General features: G+C 32.7%; 3 protein-coding genes across 4 annotated transcripts; all 3 read left to right on the top strand.

The window, feature by feature from the left end:
• The first annotated feature begins 2,369 nt into the window (after window positions 1-2,369).
• Window positions 2,370-4,501, top strand: LOC7468564 (dehydrodolichyl diphosphate synthase 2). 2 transcript variants are annotated; one of them, XM_024608923.2, is made up of 3 exons: window positions 2,370-2,879; window positions 2,988-3,060; window positions 3,794-4,501. In XM_024608923.2, the coding sequence occupies exons 1-3, from the start codon at window positions 2,444-2,446 to the stop codon at window positions 4,239-4,241; spliced, it is 957 nt and encodes a 318-aa protein (XP_024464691.2). In that variant the 5' UTR covers window positions 2,370-2,443; the 3' UTR covers window positions 4,242-4,501. The 2 variants fall into 2 exon arrangements, with proteins under 2 accessions (XP_024464691.2, XP_002313383.4); XM_002313347.4 differs by having other exon boundaries at window positions 2,373-2,845; window positions 2,993-3,060.
• A 6,838-nt stretch (window positions 4,502-11,339) lies between these two features.
• LOC7481481 (E3 ubiquitin-protein ligase AIRP2) lies at window positions 11,340-14,482 on the top strand. The gene is made up of 5 exons (XM_002313348.4): window positions 11,340-11,610; window positions 12,778-12,928; window positions 13,149-13,215; window positions 13,338-13,572; window positions 14,088-14,482. Exons 1-5 carry the CDS (start codon window positions 11,543-11,545, stop codon window positions 14,296-14,298), a joined length of 732 nt encoding a protein of 243 aa, XP_002313384.1. The 5' UTR covers window positions 11,340-11,542; the 3' UTR covers window positions 14,299-14,482.
• Window positions 14,483-21,650: 7,168 nt separating this feature from the next.
• Window positions 21,651-26,698, top strand: LOC18102018 (DEAD-box ATP-dependent RNA helicase 51-like). Its single transcript, XM_006378982.3, has 12 exons — window positions 21,651-22,129; window positions 22,446-22,631; window positions 23,318-23,503; window positions 23,734-23,817; window positions 24,322-24,363; window positions 24,574-24,645; window positions 24,757-25,056; window positions 25,490-25,528; window positions 25,623-25,727; window positions 25,936-26,004; window positions 26,092-26,217; window positions 26,315-26,698. The coding sequence occupies exons 1-12, from the start codon at window positions 21,746-21,748 to the stop codon at window positions 26,489-26,491; spliced, it is 1,770 nt and encodes a 589-aa protein (XP_006379044.3). The 5' UTR covers window positions 21,651-21,745; the 3' UTR covers window positions 26,492-26,698.
• Window positions 26,699-26,888: the final 190 nt, after the last annotated feature.

The raw sequence follows: 26,888 nt of genomic DNA, 5'->3' as shown, positions 1-26,888 counted from the left end.
TACGTAACAAACCTCATCAAATGAACATTGAATTGTAAATTTTTTCATCAACTGCTCTTTTCCAAAAGAAGCTGCTATTTCTTCAGCACAGTGACAGTCACCTGGGCCATTGCATAGGATAATGGAGAGTACATTCCGGCTGCTTTCTCTCTGTAGAAAACAGTTCTCTCAATTGAAACTATTGGCTGTACTGTGGAAGCATTACTGACCCCGAGAAACATGCATGAAGAACATAGTGCTCCCATAACCAGAAACAAAGCTTGAGCTGAGTCCCTATCAAAAGTATCAGCATCGTGTGATTTAATAACATTCTGAGAGTCTCAACAGAAGGGAAATGAGACATCTTAAGCGCTATGATTACTTGCATAACGAACACCAGCAGATGTCAAATAACTAAACAAGTAAAAGAACGGCAGTCTTCTCTTTTTTTCGGCCTTCTCTTTTCTTTCCAATTCTCTCTTATGGTATCGAGATAGAAGTATTAACCATTGTCCGAGTTATCTAGAATTACAGCTACGGTTTTGTATCCAAAAACCAAAGTTATTTTTGCCAAAAAGCATGCTAAAAATATTAAAAAATGAGCTGATATGTCATGTGTCAGGGGTTTAAATTTTAGCACAAGAAAGATTGGCATTAGCCAAGAAAATTTTCTGTAGTTCGAGCTGACTTAACATTTTCATTCAATATGGCAAAGCAGTGATCAAAAGGACTAGAAGGGTAGAGGAAGGTATTCATAATAATAAAACAAATAAGATAAACACATAACTGAGTGGATCACAACAACGCATATCCATATGAAAACGACAGAAAAAGATTACACTATAAGGACGGGAATTTACCTTTCTGAACCAATATCCCAGAATACCGAGCCTAATAGAAATGCAGCTAATACAGTAAAAAATAGCCTCACACCATTGTATTGTGGACTTCTCCAGTATACAAGATTTTGTTTCCAAAGGCAAATAAAAAAACTGAGCCTGCGAGCCTTGAGCATATGTTGAGGCAAACTTCAAAGGTTCTGAACCAGCAGGCGGATTACTGAAATGGATAATAATTGAAGCTTCCACCTCCCCGAGGCAATAAAACAAAAAATGGTTCACTGGTGCAAATTAACGCTCTGATCAGTAGATAAACAAGAGAGTATTTTGCAAGATCTTCCTGGTGTAAACAAGACCTCAATTGGGAAACCTGTATTGATTAGATTCTCTGTATAATTCAGCAAAATCTTCACCGATTTTCTCTTCAATAGTAGGTATAGTAGCCACAAGCATCCAAGTTGCTGGGTTGTAACCATCGGGACATGAGGACTACAGAATCATCATGGTTAATTACCTCAATATGAGGAAATGAATAAAGAATATCTGCAGCTGACATGGGAATGCCAAATGATGATTACTTCTTCTCCTTTTTCTCTTCAAACAACAGAGCATGCGGTATCAAGTATAATGATAAAGGTAAAACAGGAAGGCATAAGCGTAACTGACTGAAGCTTTGCTCCAAGTAGCAAGCTAAAGAAAGCTAAGCCATGGCCCTTGAATTCATGCCAGTTAAAAAAAAAGGACTCTTTAGAAGAAATCATGAGTTGAAAGGGTTATCTTGATTTTCATTAGAAGTATTCTTCTTTCAACAACAATGAACCGTATAATCAGAAATATAACGTTACATGCATAGAAAATCTAACGCAGACTGTTTGTCATGAATCTAACTGGCATTTTCTACAACTTTGAAAAGATAATAGTGAGAGTTTGGACCTTATCTTCTCAATTTCCTTTTCTTTTTATTTTTTTTCCAAGAAAAAATAAGTATTCTTTCCTTTCTTTTTTAATAAAAACTATAATTATTAAACTTACCCTGATTTTGTGGGTTCGTGAGTTGTATTTTTTAAAAAATCAACTTAAATTGATTTATTTTCACTTGGTTAATCAAGTGAATTAAAACCTATTTAATTTTTTTTAAAAAAAATTAATAACTTTGTTTTGATCCATTAAATAAACCTGTCATGACCTGAGCTTCAAGTTAAGTCATGAATTGAAAATCACATCATTATTCATGAGAGAGACCACGTTTAATCCATTGTTGTAATTGAAAGGTACTGAACATGTAAAAGATCTTCCCTTATCAGAATAATTTTAAGAAAAGACAGAAAGGGAGAAATCCATCTCACATCCACACCAATCATAGAGCTAGCAGCTAACTGATGTTTGGACTCGACTTCCACTTGACTTAACTTGAATGAATAGAATTCTTTTTATTTATAAAAGATATAAATATTGTGAAATTCAACTTGAAATTAACCATAAAAATATATATTTATATTATATAAATATATTTATAGAATATTTAAATATTTTTAATGCAATATATATATATAGCAAGCACGCAGGGGGCGATGGAGCAACGAAGAGGTGCTTAAATACTGCTAATTCTAAACTTAGACCGGATAATGCAATCCTTGAACCTCCCAATACCAATTTACAACAACAATCTAGCTCCTCGAAAAGCTGACAAGCATTCTCTCTTTAGAAACACAAGAGACCAAACGCACCGTTTCCCTACTTTGCTTCTCGCGGCCAAACATGACTTGGATCTCAAAGAGGAAGAAGATAAAGGAGTGGCGGCTGTGCCTTTGCCGGAGGGGCTACTGAGGGAGGCGATGCCCCGTCACGTGGCGGTGATAATGGATGGCAATGCGAGATGGGCCAGGCAGCGTGGGTTTATAGCATTATCCGCTGGGCATGAAGCTGGTGCACGGTCACTTAGGGAGCTTGTGGAGTTGTGTTGTGACTGGGGGGTTAGAGTTCTCACTGTTTTTGCCTTCTCTTATGATAATTGGATTAGGCCTAAGGTCAGTAGCCTTCCCTCTCTCTTCCTTTCTTTTGGTAAGTATTTTAGTAGCGATGGAGTTCACAAATTCTTGAAGTAAAAGACTTAAACTAATTCACTTCCATGTTTCTTTACTTTAATTGTGATTGGAGCGTGTAATATAGTGCAGGTGGAGGTTGATTTCTTGATGAGTTTATTTGAAAGGATGTTGAAGTCCGAGTTGGATAATTTTGTCAGGTAGCAATCTATCTGCTAGAATTCTTTCTCTTACCACCGATCCAGTGTCTTCATTTTTTTGTGTAGTTTTCTTTCTTTGCATAAACAAGGGGAATTGCTGTAAAACTCAAATGATCTTGGTATGCAATGGCAATTAGAGTAGATTCTTTGGCTAATTTTAATCACATCAGATCAGAAACCACGTAAGATGAGATTACTGGTTTGGAGACCAAAATAGAGGACTAAAATTGCTGGAAAATCCCTATCAAATTTGTTGGTTTCAGAAAGTCCAAAACATTTGCGTGTGAGACTTTTATCAAGCTTGATTCGTGGGAATATCCCTTTTCTAAATTACTTCCGTCTACACTTTCTACAATGTTTTGCTAAAAAAACATGCTTCTTTTGTATATAAAATGCTCTTGAGCGTGTCTGTGTGAGCCTTTATATATATGATCAAACCAGCATGTTTTAATGCTAACCTGATCCTAGATCCGTTCTGGTTGTCAATAGTTTACTTGATTTGTGCGAGCGCAGTGTAATGAATGTTTACAAATTTGAACATCAAAATGTTAGAGAAGTCATCACATGGTAACCAGTGGAATATTATTTATCATGTATGGCATCAGTGCATCACTGCTGCGAAATGCAATACAATCGTGGCTATTTGAAAATATACAAACATTAAAATGTATGCAGTAGTTTGATTTATTGCCATCGCTTTTATTGGTCCTGATGCTTCTTATGCCACTCGCAGGCAGGGCGCTCGAGTCTCTACAATTGGAGACTCGTCCAGGCTCTCGGAATCTCTGAAGAAACTGATAAGTGACGTAGAGGAGAAGACGAAAGACAACTCCAGACTTCATCTTATCGTGGCAGTCAGCTATAGTGGGAAATATGATGTTACACAGGCATGCAAAAGCATTGCTCAAAAGGTAAAGGATGGTACTGTTCAACTAGAAGACATCGATGAAAGCCTACTTGAACAGGAATTGGAAACAAATTGTGCCGAGTATCCATGCCCTGATTTATTGATACGAACCAGTGGAGAACTTAGAATCAGCAATTTCTTACTGTGGCAGCTGGCCTACACTGAACTCTTCTTCGCAGAAGCACTCTGGCCTGATTTTGGAAAAGCTGAGTTTATAGAGGCCTTGACTTCCTACCAGCAAAGACAGAGACGCTATGGTGGACGACGTTCATAACTGCATGCTATTTGAACTTCAAGAATTATTGACACAAATTAATGCCTTCTGTGTCAGGCAAAGCTCTGTTCGCAATTTATTTAGCCTCGGCTCTGAAGCCCAGTGTTCGAGGATAGCTAGTCGAGTATGCACCTGGTCAGAGACGTGTGTGTATATAGCAGAGCAAGGGTATTCCTTGTATTCAATGCCCTTATATGATTCAGGGCACCGTATACAATACTCATTGATATATAGAAAACTTTATTTCAGACTTCTTCCTATCTAAAGCTCGACGACTTCAAACTCTGTTATTTTCTCGCGTTACTGATATAAAACCATGATTTTGTCTTTGAAATTCCTAACATTAAGTATTTCCATCTTTTTGCAGGTAATTTTGCAGCATTTCTATATTTCTTTTACCTTTTCTTTTTCTTTTTATTTATTTATCTGGTTTGATTTGGATGAGTTTTAGTTAGATTATTCATATTATTTAGATCAACCAAATTTGCTAGTGTTAAAGTCTTGGTTAGAAGCTCAACTCAAGCTTGGGGATCTAATTGCTTAAATCAATCCACTAAATCAAGTTGAATTTAACAATTATGATAACAAGGGGTAAAAAATTTAGTTTTTTTATTTGCTTTAAATTAATATTTTTTATATATTTTTAGATTATTTTATTGCGCTAATGTCAAAAATAACTTTTTAAAAATAAAAAAATTATTTTAATACATTTTCGAGTGAAAACACTTTGAAAAGTAACCGCAACCACACTCATAAACACCTCAATCTTATATAATAAGACAATCATTAAAAAAATAAAAAAATAAAATATGTTGAGTATACTGTATTTTGGTAATTTTATTTTTTTATTTTTTATTTTTATTTTATAAATTACAATTTATATTCTGGATCAGTGCAATTTTAAATTTCAATGAAAATATAAATTTACTCTCGTTTATAATATAATGTAAACACTAATACTATTCCCATTTCATCAATTTTCTTCTATCAATTCTCTTCTACGATTCCCTCTCATCTGCTAACGAGGACGACGGATGATCATTTCAAATTTAATTTCTCCGTATCCAGATTATTACAACACCAATACTGATAAGTATTTTCCTTCCCTGGCCTAGAATTAAATCTCCACCATGCCAATTTTTCTTTTTTAAAAAAAAGAAATTGAATCGATTGAGCAAGAACAGGTAATGTTTGCAAGAGAAGATGATTGGTCGGAGTCATTTATGGGCAGCAAGATCTGGGGGGTTTAATTGAGCTACAATGGACTGATGGAGAATGTCGTTTTGTGTTAAGTGGAAAACGTGAGATTTCGTAGCCCTAAAAAAAGGGAAACGCGAGTTCGCTTATTATTATTATGAAAAAAGAAAGGAAGACAGGTAGGGGGGAGGATGGTCGAATGAAGATTATTTTTAATGTTTATTATTATTATGAATTGTTCAAAAGAATTTCTCCCTGTGTTGCTTTTGATTGATCTTCCTGGTGATTATAGATGGGTGGTGTTTGAATTTTGTTATTACGGTGTGGAAAATATGGAGATGGAGAAACTCGAATTTCTGGTAATGGAGTTCAATAGGGCTTTGGATGATGGGGTTCAACAAGGCTTCCAAATTTATATAATTTTTAAATAGATCTTCAAGTTAGGGAATCTTTTCAAAATCAATTAAAAATAAGAATCTATTTGTTTGAAAGCTTGGTTGTAATTAGTTTTTAAATTATTTTTTATATTAAAATATATTAAAATAATATTTTTTAATTTTTTAAAAATATTTTTAAAATCAGCATATCAAAACAAAACAAAATATTAAACAAATCCAAACTCGCTATAAATCTATTCATACAAATTAGGGGTTGTGTCGGAAAATGTTGATAGAAATTTTTTTGTGAGGGTAACAATTTCTAGTTTTGATTTTGCCATCCTAATGAATAACACGAAATCTTCAATGATTAGTATATAACTCAATGTTTAATATTTATCTTAATAATGTTTAGATGCTTACAAGATTGTTGGTCTTTGTTATGTTGCAAGGTAAATTATTTTTTTAATGTAAAAAAATAAATGTTGTTAAAGTGTTTTTTAATAAAAAAATAATTTAAATTATATATAGGTTAACTTGAAGTGTTTGGTCAACTCGGTAATTTTAAAAATAACTTAGATGATCATAAAAAATAATAATAAAAATATATGCTTATAAAATTAAATATCAACAAATAACGAAATATTTATTTGAGATCTTGATAACTTTATAAAAAAATCGATTAAGTCACAACAAGTTTATTTCTATCAGGTTTAATTTGGAACTTGGGTAAGGTAAGAAGCAAGAGTATTTTACACCCCTAAAAATCAATTTTCAACCAATTTTTACTAAAAAACACACACAAAAAAACTTTTTAAATCTAAATGAACTTATTTATGGTTTCAAATAGCCTAAAAATAATATGAAAATAGAATTCATCTCATCGAATGAAACTTGTTCGCACCAATATTGATCATTTTTTATAATATAATCGGTGTGAATTAACATTTTCTCTATTTATCATCAAAATTTGTTGATTTTCTTTCTATCACCTCAAATTAAAGACCGAAAAATAAAGTTTTTTATCAAAAATAAATTTAAAAGATACTAAAAGTACTCAAAATAAATGATTTGCAAAGTAAGACGATAAAAGTCAATGTTTTGAGTTGATTTTAAAATAATCTTCTAGTTTCTCATTATTTTTTATTTTGATTCCTTGTTGTTCAATTTTTTTCTTGGTTGACAAATTAGAAGCACTTGGCCTCCAATCTTATCATAAAAGGATCATATCGCACGAAAAAAATGAAAAAAATATTCCATTACTTTGAATGCACGGTAGAAACACCAAGCCTCTTAATTTTTATTATTATTTTTTTAATTATATCATGTCATGGACTGATGTGGACAAATAAGAGGACTGTTCAAGATGAACATTCCTCATCCACCAACTACTAGTTGGTGGATAACTTTTTCCATAACAACAGTTGTTGAACGACAATCCCCACTTGACAATATGTAAAATGTCCTCAAGCATATATTTATTGCACGGGTAGTGTAGTCTTTTCCATCATATTCAAAAGCCGCCGGTTTATTATTAAACGTGAAAAGAATAATTGAAATAGAAATTATGAAAAATAAAATAGAAACGTTAGTTTCCTTTTTTTTAAATCATAACAATGATGGTTTTTTAAAATATTTTATATACATATATTAAAATAATATTTTTTTTTATTTTTTTAAATTTATTTTTAACATCACCATCTCAAAATAATTTATTTTAAATAGTTTTTTTTCAAAAAAAAAAATTATTTTTTATTTTGTTTTTTTCCAACCGTATCCCTCTCAGCTTCATAATTATCAAAGCAAAAGCATATTTAACATGCCAACACATCAGCATTGGAAAACACTCAGTGACTGGAAAAGCACCATTCTTCAACTATGAAAAAAAAAATCACATCAATCATCTAGTAAGTAGGTATAATAATAAAAGTTTAAGATAAAAAGATTTATTTTTCTTGTGTTCTGAAGTTCGAGCCATGTAGTTACTAATATAATGATTATAGTCGTTAACTTTAAGGTCTGTAGAATTAATTAAAATACACCCAAACTAACCCGAATATTCACATTAAAAAAATAAAAATCACATAGTTTTAGCACTCCAGTCCGTGAGTGCATAGTAATTGAAATAGTGAAACCAACAGTTGTTTTAGTTTTAGTTCTAGTTTCATTCGTAATTTACAATTGTAATTTAAATTTGTAATTTGTAGTTGTAATAAATAGTATAAAAATAAAATAGAAAAGCTTTAAAATGTTTTTTTTATTTAAAAAAAGTTAACTTGCCAGTCCCATATTCTAGGTTGACTTCGTATTTATAATAAGCTGAAAACCGAGGAAGCCATCTCTGCGTTAGAACCAAACGGCCAATACATCACCCCTTCCCATCTTCCTTTTTTTTTCCGGCCCCGTGTGGCCGTGTCCCTGTCAGCTTACAGTTATCAGAGCAATAACATATTTAAAATGCCAACACGTCAGCATGGAGCATTTTTGCTTTATACTTATCAAGAACAAATGCAATTTCATTTTCCAAAAATACCCTCTGCTTGTCTAATTATATGTATGTCCATGTATGTATTGTATTATATGTATGTACATGTATGTATGTATTAAGCTAAGAATTGATCAAGTAAAAGAAAAAAAACTAAAACGCCTAGATTTCACTGTAGACTCCCTCGTTATGCACCATTGAATGAACAGTGCCGTTATTTTCTTTGTTTTTCTTTTGTACTTTGAGTTTTTTTTCGTTCACTGATTTTTTTTTTTATAAATCTCATCAAATAAGATTTTGGGTTCATGATTTATTTTAATTATTTTTTTATAGGGTTATTGAGATATGAAAAAAGAATTGCTATTAAATTAGTATTTGATTTTGTAAGATAGAAATCGATTTTATTGGTTAAAGTAAATTGAGAATTTAGGGATCAAAACTGATAATAAAAAAAATTCAGCCAATCAAGATGAATTATTTGTTTTTCAACCAATTAAATGTGTTTTGAGATTAGATGCATGTCCATGTAGGGGAATGTTTGTGAACGCGGTTGCGGCTGCGTTTTTAAATTTTTTTTTACTAAAATTTAATATGATTTGTATGTTTTGGATCGTTTTGATGTGCTGATATCAAAAATAATTTTAAAAAAATAAAAAAACATCATTAACATGCATTTTAACACGAAAAATTATTTAAAAAACACCCGCAACTACACTGTCAAACACGCTCTTAGAAGTTTATAAGGTGTCTTCCGGTGAAAAGGGGATTGGAAACAATTGTTTTAAGCCAAGGGGCAGAATTTAACTTTTTGTCCACTTTCTAGCCACTCGAGGTGGTTAGAAAGTATCTAGTAGAAGACAATGAATCATTTGTTTTTTTTAAAAAGGACACAAAATAAAAATAAAACAAAACCAGACCCTAAGCTTGACATCACAAGCACACACGCCTAACATACTTGAAAATGGGCCAAGCATGCTTACCCAACCAGGCTCAACTGCCTGCCCTTCTACGTGGCTTTGGTTTTTTTAAAATTAAAAAAAAATCTATAAAATAAAATAAATTATAAAAAATATATTTTGCAGCATAGTTTTAAGACCTGGCCTTGTGGCCAGCCCGGTCCAAGACCCGGGTTCCAGGTTTTGACTGGGTTATCGGGTCTTGACTGGATCAGTTTTTTTAAAAAAAAATCAAAACAACGTCGTTTTAGTAAAAAAACAAAAAAAATAAAAGTCAACGGATTTGCAACCGGGTCTTGCCGGGTCGCCAGGTCACACCGGGTTTTTCCTTCCCCCGTTTTTTCTTCAACCCGGCCCGGTTCCAGTCCCGGATCGGCCGGGCCGGGCTTCAAAACTATGTTTTGCAGTGTTACTTTATTAAATATCATTAAGTTTTTACTTTGTTTTCAAATAAACTTATATATTATTTTTAATATTACCATGTGCCTATTTTATACAAAGTAATTTTTTTTAAAATAATTTAGTAGCTTTTCTTGCATGTGACTAATTTTATTATAATATAAATAAATAAATAAAAAATTTATAAATAAAGTTATTAAATTCGGTCGGGTTCATAACTCGGATCATAATTTTAGCGGATTAACATCTGGCGATCTGAAATGTTGTTTTATAATATTTTAAAGAAAAATAAAACGATTGATTTTGATATGGTTAGCTAGATCGTGTCTAGACTCCAGGGCCGAACACTTACCAACCCCTATCTCCACCCTTGATCATTAGTTATTTAGGGAGGTATGGATAATTGAATAGTGCTAATTATTCAATAAAAAATACATCGCTTATTATATAATAGGAAATAACTACTAACCAAAGTCCAACACTAACATGCACAGACCAAAAAATGATAACAAGTGTGATGACATGAAAAACAAAACAAAAGATAATCAGTTATGTTGCCATGCATGGATATCATTAATTATTCAATAAAAAATAGGTTGTGATTAAGAAACAAAAGAGTTTTGTAATAAAAAAATAATAAGAGGTATGATATTTAATAACTTCATTGCATGCTTTACAATTAATATTTTTTAAAAAAATTTATCACTAAATCAGCGAAAACAAATACTACTCCAGTAGTTATTATCAATAATTACTTTATAGTTCAGAGAGAGAATAGATATAAAGAAAAAAGAAAAAAATTACATGTTACCTAAGTTTTATAATAAAATTTTTGCTCCCCTCTCCCCTTTATTGTTTATTGCATAGTTTTCAGACCTGATCTGGTGGCTGGCCTGGTCCAAGGTCCGGGTTTCGGGTTTTGACCAGGTCGCCCGGGTCAAATTTTTTTAAAATCAAAACGACGTCGTTTTAGTAAAAAAAAAGTCAACGGGTTGCAACCGAATTTTTAACCGGGTCTTGCTGGGTCATCGAGTTACACCGGATTTTTCTTTTCCCTATTTTTTCTTCAATCCGGCCCGGTTCTAGCCCGGGTCCCGGGTTAACCCGTCAGGCTGGGTTTCAAAACTATGGTTTATTGTACTCTCTCTTCTTATATCTATTATTTTTTTATAATGTAATTATTAGTTATTATTTCTCAATACTTTAATATTTAAAAGTGTAATGATAATTGTTTTTTAAAGTAATTTTTATTTAAAAATATATTATATTAATATTTTTATTTTTTAAAAATTATTTTTTAATATTAATATATCAAAACATTCTAAAAAAAAATTAAATAAAAACAATTAAATTTTTAAAAACACAACAGCCTTATTTCTGTTAGAGCAACCATTCTTATCCCGAGTAGCAGTGAATTTTTTCTGTCCTTGACATGTCACCTCATGTAAAGCTTTTGCTGTAAATGTTAGTAATTATTTTTTCTCAAAAATGCCCTCTGCTTGTCTCTAAAAGCAACCGTGCACCTTGATAAATTATGCTTATATACACAGTACTAACAAAATAATAAAAGCGATACCGTACATTATAACGATCTAAATAAAAAAAAGGACAAACTTATCAGTATTTGTCGAGAGAGGGTAAAGTGGTAAAACGAGAAATATAACGGAGCTGCGTCTAGTTTTAAGGAGTTCGTAACCGACAAGAGCGGGGGTGTGTGTCTTAACTACGTGCAGGAGAGAGGGTTTATGATAGGCAATTTCTTTTTCTAATTTATCTGATTCTGGAGATAGAATTCTAGTTATCGAGGGGAGTGTTTTTTATTGATTGATTTTTCTGTTTGTTTGATGGGAATTGGTTTCCGAGAAATAATAATAGCAAGCCGAAGCCATGGGAAAGTTGTCTTTCAAGGATTCTCTCAAAGCTCTCGAAGCTGATATCCAGCACGCCAATACTCTGTACTCTCTCTCTATCTCGTACTTTTAAATTTTTTTTCTTTTAAAAAAATCTGGTATGGTTTAAGTGTAAGTTTTTGAATGCGTAATTGTTCTATATTAGTTATCAATCACTAATGCATGAATGATGCGTGTACTGTGATTTTGATCCAGTTTTGTTGCCTTTGCTTTATTTTAAAATAGCCAAACTAAGAAATTTCTGAATTATAAGAAGTCACAATGATTCTTGAATTTATTTAATTGGTGAATTGATTTATGGTCTTGAAGTTGATTTTAGAGGGACTGTGTTTCAATGAGAAAGCAATTGTTTTTTCTCTCCTAGTTTTCTGCTGGGAAAATCCTTTAAACTTGTGATCATGTTCTGAAACAAAGGAATAAGATTGTTGTTTTTACATGATTTTAAAAGACTATAGGCAAGTAGCTATTGTTGTTAAAACAGCAAGATGAATCAATGTCTGTACTTATGGCATTTTGATTAACTTGTGTTCAATTATTAAAGATGAAACTTTATCACTCACTTGGTTTTCTTCTCTTTTGCAAACTTGGGTCCCCCAAATTCTGCAATCAATATTGCTTTTTTTAGTTCTATGTCTTTAAGCTAGTTTGTTCATTAGAAACCTCAAGATTGGTAAAGCAGACCCTGTTACTGTTCATTGATTCAAAGTGTCTAGAAATTATATATTGCCAACCACAATGCTAGCAAAATTATACATGTGGCCCTGAGTAAAGCTAATGTGAACTTCTGGTTAGATACCAGTTATTAGCAACTTGTTTCTCATACTCTCTCTTAACAGCGCCTGTTTTAGAATTTTCTTTCATGCTACAAAACTGTCCTGTTAATAGAAAAATAGAAAAAAAGAAGGCAATGTTATTTATAATTCTGGAAGTATTTGCTTTTAAATAAAACTTGCAGTCATAAGTTTAACCCCAATACTACTGTTATTGCGTTTTTCAACTTTTACTGTATCATCGGTTAGAGTTGGACCTGATTTTTCTTAAGGGTTTATTCTGATAAGACTTTCTTATCTTAATTAGAGAGCAATGTCGATTGTTGTTGGTGCTAACAATTTCTTGTCCGTGATCATTGCTTCTCTCCTTTTTCAATGCAAGGGAAGAAAGAGTGAACAAGTTCTGTCATTGTGTGTCTTACATTGTATCTTGTTAATGCAGTGCTTTAGATCATCCAAGGGAGAACGACGGAGCTCGCCTTCAGATGCGATTATCCTATAGCCCAGCAGCCCAATTTTTTCTCTTTCTTGTGCAGTGGACTGATTGTAACCTTGCTGGTGCCCTTGGTTTGCTAAGAATTCTTATTTATCTTGTATGTTTCTTTCCACGTTTCTCATTTCAGTTTTCTTGTTTTAGATTTGCACTGTTTTCTGTCAGTTTCCCCCTTGTTATGTGCCCTTCAGTTTTCATTGCCAAGTTATTTATCCATTTAATTTGTCTGTTGTGACTCTTCATCACTCCATCACCTTCAAAAATGTAGTAATAATATTACAACTTCTTGTTGGGGTGTGACGGTGTGCTGATTGGTGCAGACCTATGCAGATGGGAAAACTACTATGTCTGTTCAGGAAAGAAAAGCTAGCATTAGAGAATTTTATGGTGAGTGATACTCTGAGAAGACTGAATCTTTTTCCTTTTTACCCAGACTCAAATTTTGGAGGAAACATCTTCAGTTTGTAGGGGTGAAATTCAAGCTTACAAATTTTGTTTTCTATAAACAGCGGTGATATTTCCTTCTTTACTGCAACTTCAAGGAGGAATCACGGATGTGGATGACAGGAAACAGAAAGAAGTATGTACTATGAGATATAGAAGAAAGGATGAGTTGGAGAAGGGGAAACTCTCAGAAGTCGATATAGAAAGAGAAGAAGAGTGTGGGATTTGCATGGAAATGAACAACAAGGTTGTGTTGCCTACTTGCAGTCATTCTTTGTGTTTGAGGTGCTATCGGGATTGGTGAGCTTACTGTCTTCTTTCTATGGGTCCTAGCGCAATTTCTGATTATCTCATCTTTACTGCAACCAAAAAATAAAAATATGTGGATGTGTCTTTAGTCTTTGCCCTGAAATTGAAGATTGGATTGGACAGTCACTTTATGCACTTGGTGATTGCTACTCCTTTCACATTCTTATGAAACTCACTTGTAATACCTATCTAATCCCACATTGATGTAAAGAGGACAGAGCTACTTCTTCGTGCATAATTTTCTGTTGCTCATGCATCCCCATGCTTGGAATTTTTGTCTGGTATCTTTTACCTCTGAACTTTTGAATCGTCCCAAAGCTGTTAGGCCAACCCTTCAGCCTCAGGAATGGAGGTCCTTGACTGGTTTGCTACATTTTTGAAGGGTTTGTTGGCCTATGGTTTCTCAATTTGAAAGAGTCCTCTCAATTAATGCTATCGTGGGCCTATGGTTTCGTCCTTTCCTAACTTCTATAGTGCCTTGATATGTTGTTTCGCTTTCATCACAGGCGTGGGCGGTCTCAATCATGCCCCTTTTGTCGCGGTAGTCTTAAAAGGGTCAATTCTGGCGACCTTTGGATCTATGCAGAGAAGTCTGACGTTGTCGATTTAGCCTTGATTACGAGACAGAATTGCAAGAGGCTGTTCATGTACATTGATAAGCTGCCCCTTATTATTCCAGATACTGTATATATGCCCTATGATTCTCATGTGAAGTAGCGGTTTATGCACTGGCGTGAGCAAGACTGTACATTTATTTAACTGTGACTTTTGAAAATGTAAATGTCATTTAGTTACCTACTTCACTGGTTAAAACTGAGTTTTCGAAAATGTAACTCAGGTTTAACTTGCATGTTGATTTTGTTAATGGTGAATGATGTGCTGGAAGTGGCTGCAATTTGTGGAGGCTGCGTGATGTTAATATTGAAGCCTTTCTTTCATTTATATATATATATATATATATATATATATATATATATAACTTTATTTTACCTTAACCGAAACTTATTTTCCTTAATTCTATTGATTTGGTGAGGTCGCTTCCCTGCCTTCCGTTTTTCACCTAAATATTCCCTTTATAATACGATGTTCAAAACGATAAAAAGCAGGGGCGGAGCAAGAAAAAATAGTTGGGGGGGGGGGGGGGGGGGGGGATTATAAATTAGAGGGGGCAAAGAAAAAAATTATTTAGGTAACTTTTGGATTTCACAATGTCAAATAGCATTTCTTCGCAAAATGAAAGATAAACTTCCAAGTCATTTTGAGTGCTGAGATAAACTTTAAATATGAGTGCGAAAAATGCAGTCTTTCATACCAGATTTATAATCAGCCTCTTCGCGTACACTACACGCGCGCATGTTAGGTAACTTCCCATGTTATGGGTCAAATTGATTTATTCTTTTTTAATATAAAAAATAAATATTCATATTGCAGGAAATTTTATTTCATTATCATTAAATCCAGTCTAATAAATTAAATTTAAAAATTCTTAATTAGACTTTTAGCACAGTCCTTGTTTCAAGTTAAATTATATAAAAATTATTTTAATATAACTCAATCCACTTAATATGCTAAAAAAAAATCAAGTCATAAGACACACCAAAAAAAAAAAAGAGGCTAGATGTAAGATTCAAATGCAACATGCATGCCTAGTAAAAAGTTGTTTGACTTTTTTTTAAAAAAAATAAGACCTTTTTTATTTTAAACATTAAAATGACGTATTATAGTAGATCATGTCAAGCCCAGTTAGCTTACTAAATTTATGACTCGAGTTATGAACTCTAATGGGTCAAGTGAGATTTCTTATTTAATTATATGATGAAAATGAAGACTAATCAACAAAAAATTCAACAAAAACTCAATGTTGAAGAATGAAATTGAAAAAAAATACAGGCCAAGCCAAGTGTGCGGGCCTTAAAAAAAGCCAGGCTCGAGTGCCTAGCTGAACTAGCTTACCAAACTTGTGACCTAAGTTATGGACCCCAATGGGTCAACTGAGATTTTTTTTATTTAATTATATGATGAAAAAATAAAAGCCAATTAAAAAACAATCAAATATTAAAGAAAAAAATTAAAGAAAAAAAATAGTACAAAAATTCAACAAAAACTCAATGCTGAAAAAAAGAAGTCAAGCCAGGAAAGCGAGTTTTAAATAAAGTCCACACACATGAGCCCATGTCAAACATGCGTGTCTAGGCTATATTTATTTATTTTTCTTTTATAAGGGGCATATGACATTTCATACGCCTCTTGTTTAAAAAAAAAAAGAAACAGGCTACGCATTGTGCGTTGCCTATTGTTGCCCAACCTAAAAACCTACCACCGTTGTGATGGCTGAAAAATCTAGGGTGTGATTTTTTGGGTTGAAAATCCATTGTTCAACCCGTTTTCACCCAAAATAACACTATGAAAACTTCCATAAACCACCCAGCAGCCCAAAAACACACACACAAAAATTAGCTCAATAAAAAAAAATCAAAACTAAACTCAATCTCTCGTTTCAGGCATGTTTATACAAAAAACTCACAATCATTGACCACTTGTTGAATGGAACTTGTTAACACCAATAATTGTAAGTTTCGTCGTTAAAAAATGGTCAAATTGTCAATTTTATACCTCCTTGCCATTTTTAGATAGGCTTTCTCTCTCATATCTCAAAGACATGGACCGGAAAAACAAATCTGGACCAAAATAAAAACTATCGAGAATTTGAGATTATACACATTTTATTTGTATTTTATATTTCAGTCCTGTTTTTTTTTTTTTAATTTAACAGTTGTATCATAATTTCAAAACTAGTTTCATTTAATTATGCTATAAAAAGGTTAAATTAAAGGGGAAAAAATAAAAAGAAAAAACGAGTTGCTTCACTATTAATAGGAGCTAAATCACAAGGAGATTCACTGTACTTTTACACACAGATTACTGTGGATTACAACAGTAAAATTACACTTTTACCCTTGAGTGACTTAAATTTAAGCCTATGATCTAGGGGTGTTTTGGTCTTTTCCCCTGGCTCAGTGGTCATTAAAAGATTTGTTTGGGGGTGTATGCATCTTTTCAATTTTTTAAACACAGTACAAAAACTTTTTTACCTCTAAAGTCAACAAAATTTAGAATTGTTGATCAGGGACTTTATTGGCTTTTCACAATATTCATAACAGTAAAAATACTCCTTTGCCTCCAAGATAAAAAAAAAAAAAAAGATGAGCTATTGACAAGGGTATTTCAGGTTTTTCTAATTTTCATGTACAGTAAAATAATGTTTTTAGCTTTAGAAAAAGTTAAAAAAAAAAAAAGCTTTGCCTTTGGAGGTATTTTGGTATTTTCACATAGGTATTTTATGTGATTAAGAGGATTATGAGGGGTGTAATGGCATTTTCACGCTTTATTTTTTAATCGATAAGTTGTTGGCACGTGTTCTACACGCACCAACAAGTGGGTGGTGTCCGCGTCATTCAGGTGGCGCGTGTGATGCCGCCTGGTAGCCAAATCTAGCAATCCACCGTCTCTTTGGATGCGCAGTCGTGCCCTCTTCCATATAGTGTGGAGCGTGTAGGCTTATAACGGTTGGATTGCCGTCGGTGATCGATTTTTTTTGTTTTTTCTTTTTTTTCTCTCTCTTGAGAATTAAAGTGCACAATTATCCTCTTTGTTTGTTGTTTTTCAATTTCAGTCCTCATTCTTTAAATTTCTTATTTCGTCCTTATTTCTTTTATAGAAGTTTTGTTTTTTTCAATTTTATCCTTCAATTACAGTTTCTTATATGTTTTGTTTTTCATTTTAATTCTCATTCTTTTAATTTCTTATTTTTTTTATTCATTTTATAGTTTCAATCCTCCTAAATCCGTCTCTATTTTTTGTTGGTGTTTCGGATTCCATCCTCTTTGTTTTGATTTTTGATTTTGGTCATTTTCTCTTTTGATTGAGTTTTATTTGTTTACAATTTAGCCCTTCAATTCTAATTTGTATATATTATGTTTTTCAATTTGGTCTTTCTACTTTTGATTTTTGATTTTTTCTCTTGGCTCCTTTTTCAAAGTTCTTATAGTTTTTAATTTTACCCTTCAAATCAAATGTGGTTTTTTTCAATAGTAATAATTTTTTTTCAAATTTATTAATAATTATATTAATAACAACAACAACAACAATATAGTAATAGTTAATAGTAATCGTGATTGTGATAATAATAGTAGTAGTAGTAGTAGTAGTAATAATAATAATAATAATTGAGGTTATAACAATAACAATAATAGTAATAGTAATAGTAATAAGAATAAAATGATGATAATATTAGTTATAATGGCGGTGATAATAATTATAACAATAGTATAAACAGTAATAATAATAGCAATAATAATAACAACGATAATAATGATAATGATAATGATAATGATTACGATAATAATACTAATAACAATTATGATATTATTTATTGATAATAGCAATAATGATGGTAGCTATAATGACAGTGATAATATTAATAATGATAATAATAACGATGAGAATAATAATAATTATTATAATAATAATAACAATAATGATAGTGGATATGTATCATTGCTAATAACGATGAGAATCAGGGGTGAGCAAAAAAATCGAAAAACCAATTTAATCGAGAAAACATAAAAAAAAATTAACCAAAAAAACCGAACCGGTAAAAAAAACCGATTGAAGCGATTAAAATATTTAGAAAAATGTCCGGTCCGGTTTCTTGTTTTGATGTGCCTGAACCGGCCAACCCGAACCAAACCGAACCGGTTCGGTTTAAAAATGAAAAAAAAATAAAGTAATAAACCAAGCGCGGGCCACCCCTCCCTCCCATTAGCCAACAACCCTAGCAGGCCTTTATCATTTCTTTCCCTTTCACACAGCCGCCCTCTCCCCTCCCATTAAGTCTTTGAATGCTTTCATATTGAAGGGTCCCTTCATTCACAGCCCCATGCTCTCTTTGTCTCTCATCTCTCAACGTGAAGGAAAAGTAAAGATTACAGATAAAGCTTTAATATTTCCTTTCAGCATTTGAGTAAAATTTGTCTTCTTCTCTTCCAATCTTCGATGCTTTCTGTCTCTCATCTCTCAAACTTGCCATGTCAGAGATGAATTGCTGATGATTCTTCCATTGATTTACTTGATTCTCCTTCATGGGTCACGACATAAAAAGATCCCACCTTGATTGCCAGAGAGGGATTATTTCGGATCTAGAAGCTGAAGAGTGTCCATAAAAATCAAAGCAGTGATTGCTAAGAACTGATACTGTTTTTTTGCAATTATTTTTTCCTTTGCAAGAAGTTGTAACAACGAGAACAACGTTGTTGATTCTTAGAGGATGGCATCTTGGCATTGCAGTTTGGTTTGAAAGGGGAAAAAACCGAACCGAAATTAATCGGTTTGAACCGGTTTTCGGTTCGATTCAAAAACTAAAAAAAAAAACGGTTTAGTTGTTTATTTTGGTCCAAAACTGAACCGAACTGAAAATGCTCAGCCCTAATGAGAATAGCATAACCGAATTCTGCTAAGGATTTGTGCATTATTTTTCTAAAAAAGAGGCATTGTAAAACAAATTTCACTGTAATATTAAAATACAAAGAATTGCCAATTTCATTACATTACAAGATTAGTGGATATACCATATTTATTCCTGAACTGTATTATGATCTTTCATTTACTTTTTATGTTGAGATTTAGATCTAATGAGATGACTTGCCCGCGCGCTGCCGCGGACTTATAAAACAAATGCACTTGATGGTGTTATAATTGTGAACCAATGCTAGATAAGTAATAAAAATTAAAGGTATGATGGAGCAAATATTTCATGAAGGAAAAAAAAGTTGTGTTGGTGATTAAAAACATAGAGACTGAACAAAATAATTTGTAGCAATCTACAGTGTTTTGTGAGGAAAGATACAGTGCTTTCGCCACATGATTTAGCTTTTCAGTTAATAAAAAGCAAAAAAAAAAAAAACAAAACTAAATTCTCTACCAACTTAATATTAAAAAAAATCAATAAAGATAATTTTGGAAGGAAAAAAACCCATGAGAAAAAATATTGCAGTAATTGACAATGTTTTGTGAGGAAAACTATAGCGTTTTTCCCAATAAAATAAACTAAAAAACGATTTAGAGAAATATTATAGCAATCCACAGTGTTTTGTGAGAAAAACTACAACGCTTTCCTCATATGATTTAGTTTTATTGTAATTATAATTCTTAACCAACTCAATATTAAAAAAAAATTGACAAATATAATTTTGGAAAAAATTATAAAAAAATCACATGAGAAAACATTGCAACAATTCACAGTGTTTTTTTAAAAAAATAAAGCTAAATTCTTAATCGACTTAATATTAAAAAAAATCAACAGAGATAATTTTTTAAAAAAATAACAAAACCAACACTAAAAAGAGGGAAAAAATCATGTTGGAAACACTATAGCAATTCACAGTGTTTTGTGATGAAGCTACAGTGCTTCCCCACATGATTTAGCCTTATTTGTAATGACTTGTAATTGTAATTCACAAACAACTCAATATTAAAAAAATAAAAATGAAAAAGATAATTTGAAAAAAATTATAACAGCAAAAAACTATGCGGAGAGACACTGTAGCAATCCACAATGTTTTATGAGCAAAGCTACAATACTTTCCCCACATGATTAAGTTTTATTACAAAGTTAAATTTTAACCAACTCAATATTTAAAAAAATAAAATCGATGAAAATAATTTTGGAAAAAAATATTATAAAAAAAGAAAACACAAAAGAAACTGGAAAAAAACCATGTGAGGAAAAACTATATCAATCCATAGTGTTTTTTGAGGAAAAACTTGTATTTACTTGTAATTACAATTCTTAACCAGCTTAATATTTAAAAAATAAAATTGACAAAGATAATTTTAGGGAAAAACATAACGAAAACAAAAAAGAAAAACGATGTGGGAAAAAACACTGTAGCAACCAGCAGTAATTTTCGAGGAAAGTTAAAGTGTTTTCCTCACATATTGTAACTGTAATTTTTAACCAGCTCAATATTAAAAAATAAAATAAAAAAAGATAATTTCAGAGAAAATCATTAAGAAAAATCATGCGGAGAAACATTGTAGTAATAAACAATGTTTTAAAGAAAAAAAATTACAAAACTAAATTTTCAATCAGCTCCATATTAAAAAAAATAAAAAATATGATTTTGAAAAATAAAGAAATAAAATAGAAAAACTATGTGGAAAAACATTAAAGCAATCCACAGTATTTTCAAGAAAAAATTACAAAGTAAAAATTTTAACCAGGTCAATATTTAAAAAGTAAAATCAACAAAAATAATTTTGGAAAAAAAAAGAAAAAAAAAGAAAATTAGAAAAGTTGAAAAAAAAAAGTAATTTTGAAAAAAAAAACAAAAAAAACAAAAAAAAATTGAAAAAAAAAATTAAAAAAAACAAAAAAAAAAGTGGGAAAAAATCACTGTGGATTACTGTTGTAATCCACAGTAAAATGTGTGTGGGGGAACAGTAATTCCCCCACACCATTTAGATTATGTTTTAATGACTCTTTTGATATACCGTATTATGAAATTATAAATTATAATTCATAGAAATAACACCATCCAAAACTAATTACAAGTAAATATTTTCATAGAAACTTTTTTGGAAAAAACACTTATAATATTAGAAAGGTAAGATTGATTTGGAGAAATTATTTGTAATTTTTTAATTGTTGCATGTATTTCTAATTTAAATTCGTATCATATATAATTAAAAAAAATTTAAATTAAAAAAAAGATTCATAATATTGAAATTTTAAGTGAAAATTATCTAGTAATTATTATTTCAAAGAGTCAAGCGTATCTAAATTTTAAAATCTTATTCAATTTATGTCACTGATACCTACTTAAAAATTATTTTATACTGTTAAAAAATTAATTAAAATTATTTTAAATTCAAACATATTTATCTAATAACTCTAAACAATATATTAAAATTTTAATAAATAAGCCAAGAAATCAGTGATCCCAAAAGCCCAAAGCATTCTCATATCTCTCTTATTGGGCCCTATTAGATTTGTATTTAGAGGGTTTAAGCGTTTGACATACGAAGTAACAAAAACCCCAAGCTCATTCATCGTCTCAATCCAAACAAAACCCTAGCTAGCTAGGATCAGAAATCAGTGGCCGCCATGGCGGAAGAGAAGCACAACAGATCAGCAGAAGAGGAAGAGATGAAGAAGAAGAGAAAGCGTAAGAGAAACAAAAATAAAAAGGAAGGAAAAGAAGCAGAAGAGAAGAACTCCAATGAAATCGAAGGAGGAGAAGAGGAGGAGGAGGAGGAGGAGGAGGAGGAGCTTAGGCAAGTTGAGGAGGTAAAAGAGAAGAAGAAGAAAAAGAAGAAGAGTAAGAAGGAAGGTGAAGACATGAGTGAAGAGGAAGATAAAGAGAAAGAGACGGTGAAGAAGGTGAAAAGTGGAGGTGGGATTATGAGCACAGAGTCTTTTGACTCTTTGGGATTATCTGAACCCACTCGCAAGGCTATTCAAGAAATAGGGTTTGAGTATATGACTCAGGTATATTGTTTTTTTTTTTTTTTTCCGGTTTTTGCCAAGGAACCTGATAGTTTTTGTTGCTTTTGTCTGCATCAATGTCCTATGCATTAGGTTTTTTTAGAACTTCAAGCTTTCTAAATTCTTGGCGAGATTTTTTTCTAACTTTGCAATGTTGCTGTCTTGTTGGGACTCCTACATAAAAAAAGTTCATATAGCTCTGCCTAGAGGAAGACCATAATGTCCACAGTAATTTCTATACAATGTAGGATAGCATACCTATTTTCTCCTTTTTATGCGATAAACGTGTCCTATAACTGATGTATCATTGCAAATACAGATTCAAGCCAGGGCAATCCCACCACTTCTAGTAGGAAAAAATGTTCTTGGTGCTGCAAGGACGGGTTCTGGGAAAACTCTTGCATTTCTAATACCAGCTGTAGAGTTACTATATAATGTTCATTTTGCCCCTCGCAATGGAACAGGCGTGGTTGTTATTTGCCCGACAAGAGAACTTGCTATACAGGTAAAGGAATCCTTGCACTGCAGATGTATCCTTGTGAAGCGGCATATCAATCCTCTTTTAGATAGTGTTAGACAAACCTGACTTCATCTTCAATTAGGAAGCCTATAGAAATTATCTGTGAGCCAGCAGTAGGGTTTCATGGACTAGTAGTTGTTACCTCTTTTCTCCCCATGTAATTATGAGATGATGCCAAGAAAAAAAGGAATTTATTCATGTACTTTCCTTCTTGTAAATTGATTTCCCCCCTTTGTACGACTTATAAATTATGCTTGCTGATAAATTCTAATTTTGATGGTTGAGTTGAAGCTTCTGTGATATTTTGAAGTTAGATGCTAAGTGTTTGATGTTTTTGACATGGAAATGTGTGATTTAATCCTGTACTTTGTGTTGACATACCCATGCTTCTTACCGTGTGTGATTACCATCTTATATTTGAATTGTAAATTAGTTGGCAGTATGTCACTTTGCTAATGGACTTTGCTTTGATGGCTTTTGCATTTTGAATTTACTTTTTTTAGCTTTAGAGGAAAGTGATGTGATTTTATATTGGTAGTGTGCTATAATTTGTTATCAACTTGCCACAGATTGAAAAGAGAAAAAAAATGTGTTTGTAAAAGAGAAAATTTCATGGCTCTGGATAGTTCACTTGCTGTTTTCCTTGACTAATTCAACAATCAACTCTGCAGACTCATGCTGTGGCAAAAGACCTTCTCAAGTATCACTCCCAGACTCTTGGCTTGGTTATTGGTGGTTCCGCAAGAAGAGGAGAAGCAGAACGCATTGTTAAAGGGGTAAATTTACTGGTGGCAACACCTGGTCGACTTCTTGATCATCTTCAAAATACAAAGGGATTTATTTATAAGAACCTAAAGGTAACTTCTATTAAGCTTTAACCGTGTTATAGAAGATGTTTTACTTGTTTTATTTTCAAACTAATTACATTGGTCGAATATCTTATGACTATATTAGCTATAATGTTTAGCAGATGCAGTATAAGACTCAAGTCAAATCTTAGTAATCAAATGCTGCTCCCTGTAGCTAAATTAGTTGTTTGGCGCTTAGAAGTCTGACCTAATTTGTAAACAACCTTTCAAACTTGTAGTGCCTCGTGATTGATGAAGCAGACAGGATATTGGAGGCAAACTTTGAGGAAGAAATGAAGCAAATTATCAAGCTTTTACCAAAGGTAAATTAGTTGTGGTAATTATATATGATTTTTTTTATTTAGAAGTAAAAAAGATATGTTCATAATGCAGAGGCATCTCTGAAAGTTGTGTAAAACTGGCAAAATCTACTTTCTTTGGATAAAATCTACATTCTTTGGATAAAATCTACTTCATGAAACAATGTATGTTAACCATGCTGATCCAACCTGTGTTTTCCAAACAGTATTAACAGCAGCACTTTGAAGTGAGTTGATTGGCTGCTCTTACAGTATTTGGTAGATTTGCACTAAATAAGTCTCATCAATCTCTTCTTGTTTTCAGTGCTGAGTGTTATCCTGAATTTTCTTGATTATGTTCCTTTGCTAAAACTTGAGCTCAAATGCTGATATTTGATAATATTCAGTGATATGGTCACTTTCAATGAGCCATGCTCACTCCCATCTGTGGTTGTAATGGCATTTTTTATTTCTTTTTGGCAATAGTTAATGCTTTTTAGCTGATGTGGTTTACTAATCAATGTGCAGGCTAGGCAAACTGCCCTATTTTCGGCTACCCAAACTAAAAAGGTATGTTTCCCAAGGCATCGCATTTTGATGTTGGTGTTGGTTCTGTTTACTCATGCTTTTCCTTTCAATATTTGAACCAGTTTTTTCTCTTTAACCAGAATTTCAATGATTAAGCTTGTAACACAAATTCAGCCTTTTTTCCTTTTTTGATAGTGAAATTCAGTATTTTGTTTTCTGGTTGATCCAACTAATGCTGGATTTCAATCTCAGGTGGAGGACCTTGCTCGCTTGTCATTTCAGACAGCTCCTGTCTATATTGACGTGGATGATGGTAGAACCAAGGTAGACATGCTGTTGCTTCTATGTCTCTAAATGTTTTCATACATATAAACATATGTACATACTAGCACAAGTTACCTGCCTTTAAACCTGACAAGATTTCGGGTATTGTAGGTCACAAATGAAGGTCTGCAGCAAGGCTATTGTGTAGTGCCAAGTGCCAAGAGATTTATTCTCTTGTACTCCTTTTTGAAGAGAAATTTGTCAAAGAAAGTGATGGTCTTCTTCTCTTCATGTAACTCTGTTAAGTTCCATTCTGACCTTCTGAGGTACATCCATGTGGAATGCTTTGATATCCATGGAAAACAAAAGCAACAGAAAAGAACCTCTACCTTTTTTGATTTCTGCAAAGCCGAGAAGGGCATCTTGCTTTGTACTGATGTTGCTGCTCGTGGACTTGATATTCCTGCTGTGGTATGTTTCTTTCTTAAAGTGACTTGCTAATATTTACCAGGATCTTACCCCTAGAAGTGAGTTGTGTTTGTGGGTGAGGGACACTGAAAATTTGAAAATGACTCCTGGACATCTGGGAGTATAGTTAGAATTCTGTTTTGCTTGAGATATTATATTTTGGTTGGCCTATCACAAGAACTAAATGATCTTCTTAGAAAAAAAAGAGTGAAAAATAATTTGGGTCATTAACGCGGTCAACTATTAGAGATGTTATACATTTGGATTTGTTTGAACTCGCCATGGTTTTTTGGGATTTTTGAAAGTCAAAATTTGAAAATTGCTCACTTAAAGGCTTCCACATAAAATAACAGCTTATCATTCAGACCATGGAAGCTGCATTTTCTTTTTAAGTCAGCTGATATTTGTTCCTTCTTTCTTTTTTTTCTGCTTCTAGGACTGGATTGTGCAGTTTGATCCTCCTGATGAACCTAAGGTGCTCATTTTTTGGCTAGCATGTTTCAGTTAAGAGCTCAATGTTCTTGTTCATGCATGCTTAGTAACATGTGCCCTGAAATTACTGCTTTCAGGAATACATTCACAGGGTTGGTCGAACAGCCCGAGGGGAAGGTGCAAAAGGAAATGCCTTGCTTTTCCTGATTCCGGAAGAGCTGCAATTTTTGCGCTATCTGAAGGTATATAGCAAATTCATCATGGCTGCTTATCTTACACATCCCCAATTCTTTTGTTTTATGAAGAGGGCACCACCTTAATGCAATAAATAGTTGGTTTCATTTCATCACGCAGTAGGATGTGCAGCATTAGGGTTTTGAAAAGCAAGAATACTTGAAAGAGTATGAATTTGCCTTTTGTGCACTCTAAAACTTATTGTCTCTTTTATAGGCAGCAAAAGTCCCTGTCAAAGAGTATGAATTTGATCAGAAGAAGCTGGCAAATGTTCAATCACATCTGGTACTTTCCTACTTCCTCGCTGTTGGATGTTTCATCCTAGTAACTAAAGTTACACTGAACTTAAAGAGAACTACTGGATTGTTTCAGGAGAAGTTGGTGGCCAACAACTACTATTTGAACCAGTCAGCTAAAGATGCATATAGATCTTACATATTGGCCTATAATTCACATTCTATGAAGGACATCTTTAATGTCCACCGACTAGATCTGCAGGTACCATTGTTGTTGCTTGCATTCTAGAAGGCGATTACATGTGAATGATTATATTTATTTTCTGAGCAATGAAATGGCTAATATTGGATATATGTAGGCTGTTGCTGCGTCATTTTGCTTTTCTTCTCCACCAAAGATGAATCTGAATATGGACAGCAGTGCTTCCAAGTTTAGGAAGAAAGCAAATCAAGGAAGCCGAAATGGTTTCAGTGAGATCAATCCGTATGGAAGGCAGAGTGATGGAGATGAAAAGCGACAATTTGTAAGGTATTAGCCAAGATCAATATCAGCATGTGACACAAATTTTGGTGGAGCGAAATGTAATATCAGCAATCTTATGATTTTGTTTATTGACTTGTGGCCTCGCCCAAAAGTTTTGCTTAAATGTTTCTATATCTGCTTCCAGTTTATGCAACTCCGAGGTGTAATGTTAAAGGAATACTTGTATCAATTCAGAGCTCTGAAGTCAGATTTTTTGTAATCTTTTACGGTAGGTCAGATCGCCACACCAGTGTGGTCTATGTCGAATCCCTTCACGGGCCATCTTCTAAACACTTCCTCTGCCCACCATTGCAACGTTACTAGCCATTAATAACAACCCGCTTTGCAAGGAAAAAACATGATCCACAGAGAATTTAAGCGAGATGGAATTGACTACATATTTCGGATAT

The sequence above is a fragment of the Populus trichocarpa genome, chromosome 9 (assembly GCF_000002775.5).
Source record: "Populus trichocarpa isolate Nisqually-1 chromosome 9, P.trichocarpa_v4.1, whole genome shotgun sequence".
NCBI classification, from domain to species: Eukaryota; Viridiplantae; Streptophyta; class Magnoliopsida; order Malpighiales; family Salicaceae; genus Populus; species Populus trichocarpa.
This window is presented reverse-complemented; position numbering and strand designations above follow the sequence as displayed.

What these genes read in the sequence shown, in the direction of transcription:
- LOC7468564 (XM_024608923.2), top strand. Translation starts at nt 2,444, where the DNA reads ATGCAATCCTTGAACCTCCCAATACCAATTTACAACAACAATCTAGCT. An exon ending in CTCTCTCTTCCTTTCTTTTG is followed by an intron (nt 2,880 to 2,987) that starts GTAAGTATTTTA and finishes CGTGTAATATAG; the next exon opens with TGCAGGTGGAGGTTGATTTC. An exon ending in GAGTTGGATAATTTTGTCAG is followed by an intron (nt 3,061 to 3,793) that starts GTAGCAATCTAT and finishes TGCCACTCGCAG; the next exon opens with GCAGGGCGCTCGAGTCTCTA.
- LOC7481481 (XM_002313348.4), top strand. Translation starts at nt 11,543, where the DNA reads ATGGGAAAGTTGTCTTTCAAGGATTCTCTCAAAGCTCTCGAAGCTGAT. An exon ending in ATCCAGCACGCCAATACTCT is followed by an intron (nt 11,611 to 12,777) that starts GTACTCTCTCTC and finishes TTGTTAATGCAG; the next exon opens with TGCTTTAGATCATCCAAGGG. An exon ending in TAGCATTAGAGAATTTTATG is followed by an intron (nt 13,216 to 13,337) that starts GTGAGTGATACT and finishes TTCTATAAACAG; the next exon opens with CGGTGATATTTCCTTCTTTA.
- LOC18102018 (XM_006378982.3), top strand. Translation starts at nt 21,746, where the DNA reads ATGGCGGAAGAGAAGCACAACAGATCAGCAGAAGAGGAAGAGATGAAG. An exon ending in CAAGAGAACTTGCTATACAG is followed by an intron (nt 22,632 to 23,317) that starts GTAAAGGAATCC and finishes TCAACTCTGCAG; the next exon opens with ACTCATGCTGTGGCAAAAGA. An exon ending in TCCACCGACTAGATCTGCAG is followed by an intron (nt 26,218 to 26,314) that starts GTACCATTGTTG and finishes GGATATATGTAG; the next exon opens with GCTGTTGCTGCGTCATTTTG.